Consider the following 12,239-nt stretch of genomic DNA (forward strand, 5'->3'; position numbering starts at 1 on the left):
TATGGTTTTGAGTAGACATATTTTTAAGATTTTGTTTGCATAACATTTTCATCTAACTTCAATAAAAAAAAAAAGGATTCCAGGTTTCGAAAATTCAGTAATATCACGAAATCCATTTTCATAAGCTTCCTATATATTGCAGTCTATTTGTTGCCACACATGAAACTAAAATCTGAACCTAGTGCACCTCTTCCAGAACACATTGATGCCCATTCCATATTTATACAATGAATAGTTTGTCTGTTTAAGCAATCTGAACAAAATGTAAGATTACGCGTATATTCCGTGCTGGACATGGCATGCAACATACACCGAGAACTTTGTCAAGAAGGAGAAAAAGTAATGAGAAAGAACAGGTGTGTACTGGGTGATGAAGTGAGCGCTCCTTTGTAGCTGGTTCTCAAGGATGGTAGCAGGTTTGGGAGTGTATGGGCATATGGCACAGGAAAGCTGTTGGTGGACAAGGTATGGTGGGGTAGTGCCTGTCTGAAGGTCTACACAGTACTGGGCAAGGGAGTTTTTGTCATTGCAGATAAACTGTCCCAAGGTGGTCAGGTTGATGGCAGCGATTTTTTGGTGTGGATTGGATGGCAGCTATCAAAATGCAGGTGTGGTTGGTGGGTTTGATGTGTACACAGGTGTGCATGGAGGCATCAGAGAGCAGATGGTCAGCATCTATAAAAGTGGTGTGCTGTGTTGAGGGGGACCAGGTAAAGCAGATGGAGAGAAGACACTGAGCTTGTGAAGAAATAAGAAAATGGTGTCTTGGCCCTGCCACAGGGACCTGCCGAATTCACCCACCCACTGTGCACTTCCTATTCCAGTCCTTTCACAAGCTTATCCAACACCACCGGAGGCTGGGCCTCCTGTGAAAGCAGCCATGTCATGTACCAGCTCTGCTGCAATAATGGCACAGGTTTTTACATTGGTATGGCTATCAACCACATGTCCACCACAATCAACAGTCTGCCAAACTGTAGCCAAGGTTGAAGAGGACCACCCTGTGCCAAAAATCTAAGTGAACATAAAATGTCTGACTGCTATGTGTGTCTCACAACTGGGCCACCCGAATCCTCTCCTCCACCACTAGCTTTTCTTAACTGCACAGATGGGAGTTATCACTCAACTATTTCTGCCCTTTCTGTCCTACCACCATCTCCCCTCACTCATTGCCACTGCACCCACCAGTCTTTTCCCCTCTCTGGTCCTCTCCTTTTCAGCTCCATTTTCCCTCCTTTCCTCCCCTACAGCCTCCCAACACTGTGCCAGGCAGCCTTGTTCTGCCGCCTTCTAGTCTCTGCCAGGCAACCTCCCCCCCCCCTCCCCAATCTCAATCTGTATACCTCTCCCTTCCCTGCAACTCAATGTGTCTACCAATTCTTGTTCACTTAAAACTGAGCACTTTCTCAGGGAATGTCCTTTTGCTCCGAGAATGTTCTTTTTTATTCATGCTACACAATGTGTACATTCATTTTCTAACACAAGGATCTACTAGATTATGAAGAACACAAAATGGTAAGGTACATGACAAGGTTACAGCAGCTTGCAACAGAATAAATGAGTTTTCCAAGTGGATTAACTATCACAGTAAAATATTGACAGACACTAACCTAATATTTTGCATATTCTTGCCCAAGCAGATATCAGGTACGACGTCTGTGGATCATCATCTGCCAATTCACCAGTTGTCTGAGTTTTTAGAAGTAGGTCCATTACTTCACTGGCGTCTCGCATAAACTGCAAAATAAAATTTTCTACAGCAAGGATGTATTAAGTAAATATTATAGGAAACTGAAAACTTACTTGGCCAACAATGAATGAGGAAAACGGAAATCAAATTGACAAAAAAACACAAAAAGGCATACATTAAATCTTTTACCAACAGAGAAGGAGAAAAAAACAATCTTTATAACGTGGATAATAAAGTCTAGGGCAGGAGAGGTAATCAGCACAAATAAAATTGTACATTAGTAAGAAGATATGCACAACAATTGAGACTTGAGCTTAGCTCTGCAGAAATTAAGAGTGTTCAGATAAAAGGTAAAGGAAAGTCTCCCCCCCCCCCTCCATCCCCCCCCCCAAAAAAGTGAAGAGGTATGGAGTAGAGACAATGAAGTATAATTATCTCAAATGGTTGGTTAGTGGAATCCAATCAGAGACACCATATTTCAGAAGTGCAGGTATTTTAAGTAGTTATTAACCCTTTGATGCCTACAAATATGCTTGCTGCATTCCGTGAAAAGTGCGGCTTTGTAATCACCTTCTGCGCTGAATATTCCTGGAGCACTGGGAGTGACGATTTTGTCTGCCGCTCTGGATTTCACCGCCCCCAACAGAAAATAAACACAGTTACTCAAACAACTTCAGTTTTTCACTTTGAATCTCCTCCAGAAATGAAACACTGCATAAATACACAAATATTGTCTGACGCCTAAGAATCACACCTTTACTAGAGTTTTTAGTAGGACGTTAGAAACCTGGTGTCCTTCCATGATTACTCTTATGAACCTGCTGTCCTGCATATATTAGGAACTGTAATAACTCAAGGAAACAATGACTATCAGTGACAGCTCTCTAATACATCAGCAGTCATTGGGAACCACAGAATTAACTTCTTCACTCGATTCTGTTTACAAATTGTCAGCAATGTTGTCGAGTGGACATGTGGGCCACTAGTGAAATACCTATCGGATTTTAAGAAAACTATTTGGCAAGATTTGATTCTTTCGCATCTTACAGTATGATATCTTTGCTCGATAAACGACTGAATTTCTTTTAGTTATTCATCTTAGTTACTGTGCAGCATACAATGAAGTAAAGCATTCCACAATATTTAGAAATCATTGCGCAGACTTTGTGTATGGGTTGATTCAGTTAACTGATTGCTGTGTATGAAATTTAGCTAACATAGTGAAATTCTACTTTAAGCTGAGAGCAGAGCAATGATTATATTTAGACGTGCACATGCGCACCTGTGTGTGGTCAAGCATGCACGCCATTTTATACGCTGTCTAAAGAGGCTATAGTGGCACTGCACACACAAATTTGTACCATATTCACTGTGAGATATTCAGCTTTAACCAAAACCTGTTTGTTGTTTGTCACAGGATGTAATCAGTAAGTAAGTAAATGTTTTAGCACCCCGGGACAATAGCAGCAATGCACGTTAACACATCCAGAGCAGTCAAAGGGTTAAAATTATTTATGCCAAGACTGGATATTTGAGTGCACGAGTGGGACCACACGTAACACAATCTTTTGTCATATTTCATGGTATGTCCAGGGAACTGACTGCATGGTCTCAGAGTACACAGTTTGCAGTTATTCATTCAGCCTGAGCTAAATTTATCATAGTAAATCCCATTTTTAAAACCTCTCTATGGGCTTATGTTTTTTCTTACATGGACATGTTCCTTTATTGGGGGTTCACTCAATAACGCTGAAGGAGTGACCAAGAATCAGAAATGAAACATTCTGCTGTCATAAGTACATTATAATCACTAGCTGAAAACCGTAAATAGCTTAGCATGAACTCAATGATTTAGAGTTTTTAAGTCACATGCAAAATGTCAGACGGGTGCCTTGATTTTGATTCATTTAAAAGAAATTAATCTGAAAAGAAAACACTGACTTTGCTCAAATACTGTTTCATCCTGTTCACAGAGCTTCACACAGCTTACTTACATCCACATGGTTATTGGAAGTCGGGGTTTTCATCATACTAATAGCCCTGAAGTGACTCACTTGGCAGAAACATATGACTTTCCACACTTAAATGTAAACAACTCTTTCCTACTGCAATGACTGTTGTGCCACAGAGAGCATTTAGAAAACATTTCAACATGTCACAGGATTCGTGGCAGCAACAGACACGTGCATAGCTGTATAATGTTAATTATCATTACTGCCTTTCACTTCAGTCACGAAACTGATGACCTATGCGCACAGTTTCTTTTCATTTTGCTTTCACAGACTGAATTTCATCTCCCTACTCAGATGTGCAGGTGATCTGTGCAATTATGAGAAAAAAGCCAATATAATGTTCCCCAAATGTGAAGCTGTCTGTTTTTTACTATCCAGTTATTCTTCACCCGCTCCAATTTTGCCATCTAAATCATTCAGCAATATTGCAAAAATTTCTGCAGTCATCCACTATAAAAAGTGAAGTGTACAGTAGTATTTTTATGTTTTTCACACATCTAAAGCAGAACTTATCAGGCAACAGTGATTTCCATTTTTCTTTTATTATTTTGCATTCAGCATATATTCCTCACTAACATGAAGTACGTACATTGCAAAATACCTGAATTTCATTGAAAATTGCATACCACTATGTTAGATGCAACAGAATTTTTTTCTCCAATTTAAATGTATCATTCAATCTAGTCCAACATTTGATGTGATGAATCTTCAATCATGATCTCCAGCACAATTTCTACCTATTTGACAATACATTTCTTCCTATATGAAATATTCTAGTCATCATTCTATTAAATCATTTTTGGGGGATCATTTTATTAAATCAGTTTTGGAGAATGAATGTAAATACTTTGGATGACATGCACAATTTTTTCCCTTCATGTGTACTGCAGAACATTTAGTTTCAGAGTGCCAGTATCGAAAGGCCTCTTTATTCAACAAACAGCTGAAAGAAGATGGTGGCAAATATTTTCTTGCCAACTCGAAGAGTTTAATGCTGTGATTATTTTTAATATTGTAATTTATGCTGGCTTTTGTTGAAAAGGAAGTTTTCTTCTCTTTATGTACATAAATACAAGTACACAAATCTACATTTGGGAAATTAAAAAAAGTGGAAGTTCATTTTTAATGGATAAGGCTTCCTTTTCTTCAATTTATCATGCAAACATATTGTACATGGGATTAATGCCCTTTTAAGTGGTTTCTTTATTGAGTGATGAAGACTTAAGAGTAACTGAAATGTAAAATTATTCTGGCAATTTCACTGTAATCCAAAGTGCGAAAATTAAATCACTACTGACATTTCTTATGTTGCAGATCTTAAGAAATCTTATTTTTCAGTATCTCTAGAAGAAATTCCATATGGAAATTTTCACTTGTTACTTTATATGCTCAACTCCCACAACAATATAAGTATTAATACAGCGATTTAACAGTTACTATTTACCTAGTTATAATGTAATAAGGCACATTTCAACGGTAATGACAGATGAGTATGAGTAATTCAAGTACATACAAATTTCTGTGTAGAGAACATTTTATAGCTGAAGGATGTTCACATTCTGAGCTGTGCGGGTTTCCATTTTCGACAGTAACGAATTATGTGAGCATGGTCCTACTTATTGAGATGATGATGATGGTGTGAAGGACATCCCAAAATTACAGCCACAGATTAAAACACAAAGTGAACAACACGGTATTGGACAATGGGAAATTAAAGGCCAGGGGTATGACAGAAGTGAGGGTATTTGTTGAATGCTAACCACAAGTTGGGTGGGGGGGAAAATGTTTGGAATTCTTAAGTACCTTTGCATTTCTCCTCTATCCACTCCTGATTCATCATTTTATACTTTATCAACCTCTCTTTTTTGAGGTTTTTATTCCTTTATGCCTGCTTCATTTGCATTTAGTTGCCTTTTGTCAAAGTGCATCATATCAAGTGCTAGCCAAAGATTTCTACTAGCCTTCACTTTTTGTCCATTTGATCCTTCACTATTTCATCTCTCAAATTTAGCTATTGTCTTCTTTTGCATTCCTTTCTCTTGTTTCAATCAACTGTTTCCTAGAACTCGAGTGCTCCCTTTGCATCTCTCAGCTACCACTGATTATTTCAACTGACCCTGGTCCCAATGCCTCAATTTCTTGTCTTTTTGCTTTTTTTTTCAGATTTAATATAAAGTTCACAACAAACAGATTAAGGTCACAGTCGACATCTTCACTTAAAAATATTCTGCAATTTCAAATTTGCTTTCAAAATTTTTCTTACCATCACATGATGATCTTGAACGCTTCTGCTGTCTTTTCCTTGTAAACAGCATTCTTTTGCAATTCTTAAACCCAGTGTTGGTAATCATTTAACTGTGTAAACATGAACTAACTATACATAGCAGGCAAGTAGTATTATTGTATCAGTGGCTTACCTTTTCAGGTCCAACAGCTAACCCAATTAAGCTTACACATTCAATGGCTTTGCCTCTGAGTGTCTTCAGCTCCTCAGAATTAGCATTTTGTATTATATACTTCAGGCACGGCATTAAACGATCATAATAAGCAACAAACTGTTCCTCTGATGTATCTGCAACTGATGCTATAGTTGTCACTATTTGCTCAAGAACCAATTTGGTCCCTTTCTCCACAAGCTATAATCAAACAAGTCACTTTAATAAATACCAAATTTTCATTAAGTAAAATATTAAGATAAGCATATCATTTCATGAACACTGACAGGTCACAAATTAATGTTAACAAAAATATGTTCCCACAGACCACTTGAAACATAACAACAAATGAAACTTGACTAAAGCTGCTACTGCTCTATAGCACTTGATTTTTGAAGGTTGGCTACAGACCAAATCTGAAGTGGTACAATTTCTGCGGATTAAACTGTACAGGACCAAGAGGACAACACATTATTGTTATGCAGTTTGCTTATACTATCAGAGCTACAATAACTGTAAACTGCAGCAACTGATAATGGATGCAAATTACAGCTGTACCTCTACTGAGACATGTGAATCTGGAAGTTTGGGATTTATAAGTGGTTCATGCATACTATGCACCACTACTTTTTAGTTAGTGGCGAGTCATGAAGTAGAGGCCATAAACAACGGTGCAACAGGGAGAATATTTGATGTCACAGAGCTGTATATTTGCAGGCAGCGTGAGGTAAAGAATAAATTAAAGTATCCCAGCTTTACACACCACCCTTTCAGGGGACCAAAGCAGGGAAGGTTTCATAAACTACAGCAGCAGGTCATTCAGCAAGTGCAAGAGAAATGCCATGAAGGCTTCCCAATTACTCGAGAAATAATCCAAACAAAGGTAATGGAGATACAGGGAATTTTCCATCTGCATGTGTCACAGGAACCAATGCAAGTACTGTCTGGTGTATGAGAATGATGAGAGTGGGGCTTACATTATGACACAGAAAAATGCTAGCACAGAGACTCCCCTCACTGACAAAAAACAACTTGTGTCTCAGCGTATCACTAATGCACGTGAAATAGTATATCCAGAACTGTGTGTCTTACATAGACATAATTCTGCAGGTACATTCAGTGGTAAATGTGGATACTGTCTGCAAGATAGGTTCCAAATAGTGGTAAAGAACTAATGTCTGAAGTTTTACTGCATGAACAGCAAAAATGTCTTAAATAATAAACTTTTCCCCCTTCATTATTTGATACGGGGTGAAAGTGAGAGAAAGTGTCAAAAAAGATTTGAAATTACCGTATTTACTCGAATCTAAGCCGCACTCGAATCTAAGCCGCACCTGAAAAATGAGACTCGAAATCATGGGAAAAAATTTTTCCCGAATCTAAGCCACACCTGAAATTTGAGATTCGAAATTCCAGGGGAGAGAAAAGTTTTAGGCCGCACCTCCAAATCGAAACAAAGTTGGTCCATTGTAATATGAGACACAATTTAGGTCGAATGAATGACGATACAGCTACAGCAGTTTCGTTCGAGTCATAAGCTTAGCAGTTAAGCTTTACCAGGTAGCCATTGCTATGCGTCAGGCGCTCCTTCCTTATTTATACGGGTACCCTTCCTTTTTCACGTGCTTCATCTGGTTTGAATTGATTGCTTGTTTTTCTTTGATCTGATAAGTGCCGTTCTCTTTGTTGTAGGTGTTAACGTCACTCTACGCTGAAAATGCGTTAATGTACTGTGACATGCATTGTTTGTCGCATTCTGATAATGAGTGTTTACGGCCTGTCGTCGCTCGCAGCATGGCTTGCTTTCGTGCGCGCGCAGAGCCACGTGTGAAAGCACCCATGTGATCTACCAACTGACCTGCCTACACTGTGATGCATTCTATGTGGGAATGACCAGCAACAAACTGTCCATTCGCATGAATGGACACAGGCAGACAGTGTTTGTTGGTAATGAGGATCACCCTGTGGCTAAACATGCCTTGGTGCACGGCCAGCACATCTTGGCGCAGTGTTACACCGTCCGGGTTATCTGGATACTTCCCACTAACACCAACCTATCTGAACTCCGGAGATGGGAACTTGCTCTTCAATATATGCTCTCTTCCCGTTATCCACCAGGCCTCAATCGCCGCTAATTTCAAGCTGCCGCCACTCATACCTCACCTGTCATTCAACAACATCTTTGCCTCTGCACTTCTGCCTCAACTGACATCTCTGTCCAAACTCTTTGTCTTTAAATATGTCTGCTTGTGTCTCTATATGTGTGGATGGATATGTGTGTGTGCGCGCAAGTGTATACCCGTCCTTTTTTCCCCCTAAGGTAAGTCTTTCCGCTCCCAGGATTGGTATGACTCCTTACCCTCTCCCTTAAAACCCACATCCTTTCGTCTTTCCCTCTCCTTCCCTCTTTCCTGATGAGGCAACAGTTTGTTGCGAAAGCTTGAATTTTGTGTGTATGTTTGTGTGTCTATCGACGTGCCAGCGCTTTTGTTTGGTAAGTCACATCATCTTTGTTTTATATAAAACAAAGATGCTGTGACTTACCAAACGAAAGTGCTGGCAAGTCGATAGACACACAAACAAACACAAACATGCACACAAAATTCTAGCTTTCGCAACCAACGGTTGCCTCATCAGGAAAGAGGGAAGGAGAGGGAAAGATGAAAGGATGTGGGTTTTAAGGGAGAGGGTAAAGAGTCATTCCAATCCTGGGAGAGGAAAGATTTACCTTTGGGGGAAAAAAGGACGGGTATACACTCGCGCACACACACACATATCCATCCACACATATACAGACACAAGCAGACATATTCAAATACAAAGAGTTTGGGCAGAGATGTCAGTCGAGGTGGAAGTGCAGAGGCAGAGATGTTTCTGAATGACAGGTGAGGTATGAGTGGCGGCAACTTGAAATTAGCGGAGATTGAGGCCTGGTGGGTAATGGGAAGAGAGGATATATTGAAGAGCAAGTTCCCATCTCCGGAGTTCGGATTGATTGGTGTTAGTGGGAAGTATCCAGATACTTACCTTAGGGGGAAGGTAAGTCTTTCCGCTCCCGGGATTGGAATGACTCCTTACCCTCTCCCTTAAAACCCACATCCTTTCGTCTTTCCCTCTCCTTCCCTCTTTCCTGATGAGGCAACAGTTTGTTGCGAAAGCTTGAATTTTGTGTGTATATTTGTGTTTGTTTGTGTGTCTATCGACCTGCCAGCGCTTTAGTTTGGTAAGTCTCATCATCTTTCTTTTTAGATATATTTTTTCCACGTGGAATGTTTCCCTCTCTTATATATATATATATATATATATATATATATATATATATATAGAGAGAGAGAGAGAGAGAGAGAGAGAGAGAGAGAGGGGGGGGGGGGAATCGTCTCATTAGCGAAACAATGGCAAGAGATTGTTATTTGTTGTTACTTACACTGCTGCTTTCTTAGATAATGTTCAACAAGAACCAAATAATAGACTGTGTATGATAGAAGGTGTTCTGAACGAGAGTTTAGCGAAAATTTTTCTCAGTTTCAAAATCTTTGCATGTGCGTGTTTAGTACATTCCATTCTGCATAGAAATTAGAATCATCTTAGATTTAAAAATCTAGTCAATTGCCGTGCTTCATTTCTGACTGTATCACTTATTAGGCATAAGAATAATACGCATATAAACATGACATGATATGTATATTCTTCCGCGTTTGCTGTTGTCTCACTAGTTTCGTAGTTTATTACGCAGACAGGATTTAAATGAGATAGCAGCAAACACGAAACAATACATGGCAAAATGTTTATCTTCGTATTATTCTTATGGTGAAGAGAATACCTCGTGTGATTCACAATTCATGTAAGTTCCTATTAGCAACCATCTCTTCTCAAAGGTAGGACAAAATTCAGAACGTAGAGTTGGCCATACTGACAAGCATCCCTAACAGTCTTGCCAGTCGGATTTTCGTAGTACATTGAAATGCTTCTACATTCGAAGATGAACAATACAGAATATGTATTTACTTCGTTGGATAATGTATGAAAATGCAATTGTCGAAACTCGGGGCGGAGGAAAAAGCTCGTCTTCCACCTTTTTTTTTTTTTTTTTAATTTATTTACCGACGCAGAGGTTTTGGCGCTAGTATTTATCTTTATGCCTACAATGCATGCCTGTGTAATGCTACATATATTCGACGGATGCCTACAATGCATGCCTGTGTAGCGCTACATATACTCGACGGCAGAAGTTAGTTGTGGCGGCACCTAACAACATTTTTCAGAACTTCTGCTTGCTTTGCACTCGATTCCAAGCCGCAGGCGGTTTTTTGGATTACTAAAACCGGAAAAAACGTGCGGCTTAGATTCGAGTAAATACGGTATGTGTTAAGTTTGTTGGAAATCAGTAAGCGCTCTCATTCTCCAATACAGAATGAATAGTCTGGGTAATTTTCACACCCCAAGTTATACTGCCTCAGGACATACAGCTTTAACACCTGACTTACCGAGTTGAATCTTTAACTTCTTGAGGAGATGATGACAGCATTTTAAGTTTTGAAATTTACTCAATAATTATATGAAATACTGAAACCAAATTTTGCTGTCCTGGAAGCTGGTAAGTAGGCAAGCTGCCATTGGGACTGAATGACCATAGGCATTGTGTAATACAAACAATCGACAGAAATTGCACTAATATTTGCTGGATAATATGGGTATCACTGTTGAGATGTCTATTTTTTTGTGTGTGTTACTGTCCTATAAGTAATTCTGGCAATGAAAAGATCAGAACAACAGTAATGTTGGGTGCATTAGCGGATGGAAAGAACCTCCCTGCAAGTGATTCTTTGCACGAAAATAATACTGAAAGCAAAACTGCCGAGAAAAGGGGAAGATGACAAATAACCAGGTGCCTCATTGGCTGAAGGTTGCTTGGAACATACTACCACACCTTACTTAACAGCAGAAAAATGTCAACACTGGTTCTTTCAAGGGACATCTCAACAAGGAAGTTAAGGATCTGATAGCAAAGAACACAGACTTCGTAACAATTCCATGTGACATGAATTCCAGCAATCGATGTTATTGTGAACAGATCTTCGTTCACCTGTGACAGCTTTACAGTGCGTAGCTTCAAGGAGCTCATGCCCTCACTCCAGGGGAAGATTAAAGAAACCCCCAATATCCATGCTGGATCAGAAGAATCTTGCTGCTCAAGGAAGAATATCTGAAGTGAGCCTATCGTGAAAGGAAGATGAGCTATACAGCCAATGCTATGGATGGCTGTCAAGAATGCAGAAATGCCAGTTGACTTACAACGAATGATGATTGAAAAGGGAGATACCACACACAACTGGGTTAAATGGTAAACGAAGTTGCAGTGAAACGTGCATGTACTTTCCAAAGGCCGTAAGTGTGGTAGTGCTATGTCGTTCACAGAGGGCACCTCAGAAGAGAGAGTGTGTGTGTGTGTGTGTGTGTGTGTGTGTGTGTTTGATAGAGACAGAAATCTCTGTGTACATAATTGGTTCCTGCTGAATGTTACTTACATACATGTTAATGCTTTCATGGAATAAAGCTGTGTTCAGTCTACTGGTCATGTTGTACTTATACCTAATTATAACAGAAGTGAAGAAAAAAATTAATGTAAACCATTTCTTTATTTAATTTCTCTGTGTATTACCAAAAAGTAGGCAATCAATAAATGGCGTATGTTTAGAAAAGACACAATGTTAACTTTTTTAGGTAGATATATTTCATGATGTAACAGCCACCAGCCCCAATGTAGGATCAACAGTTCAATTACAGAACATACTGATCAAGTAAATGAAATGTAGTAAGCTGTCACAGAAAAAAATGTACTATTTAACACAAGCGTTTCATGCAGATGGCTCAAGATTAGTTTAGGCATTATAAGGACTAGCTGTAAATGACTACATATAAATGCACACCATATCAAATAATTTTAATAATTTTTTAGAATTTTCTCATCTTCCTATAGATTTTTGTTAGCCTTCGGGCTGTCCTACAAAAAATGAAATCAATAACTGCCAACCATGACTTCCTGACAATCAACAGTGTTTGTTGTACATTCTTATCAAATCAATAAGAAATGCAAAGATAAAA

General features: G+C 39.1%; 1 protein-coding gene across 1 annotated transcript in view; it reads right to left on the bottom strand.

Annotated features, from left to right (window-relative positions):
- Positions 1 to 12,239, bottom strand: part of LOC126235840 (importin-5) — a 186,237-nt gene that overhangs the window by 66,386 nt on the left and 107,612 nt on the right. Inside the window, exons 12-13 of the mRNA XM_049944703.1 lie at positions 6,120 to 6,338; positions 1,611 to 1,737 (exon numbers count right to left, since the gene is read on the bottom strand). Coding sequence (XP_049800660.1) covers positions 1,611 to 1,737; positions 6,120 to 6,338 — 346 coding nt within the window. The remainder of the gene's footprint in view (positions 1 to 1,610; positions 1,738 to 6,119; positions 6,339 to 12,239) is intronic.

The sequence above is a fragment of the Schistocerca nitens genome, chromosome 2 (assembly GCF_023898315.1).
Source record: "Schistocerca nitens isolate TAMUIC-IGC-003100 chromosome 2, iqSchNite1.1, whole genome shotgun sequence".
NCBI classification, from domain to species: Eukaryota; Metazoa; Arthropoda; class Insecta; order Orthoptera; family Acrididae; genus Schistocerca; species Schistocerca nitens.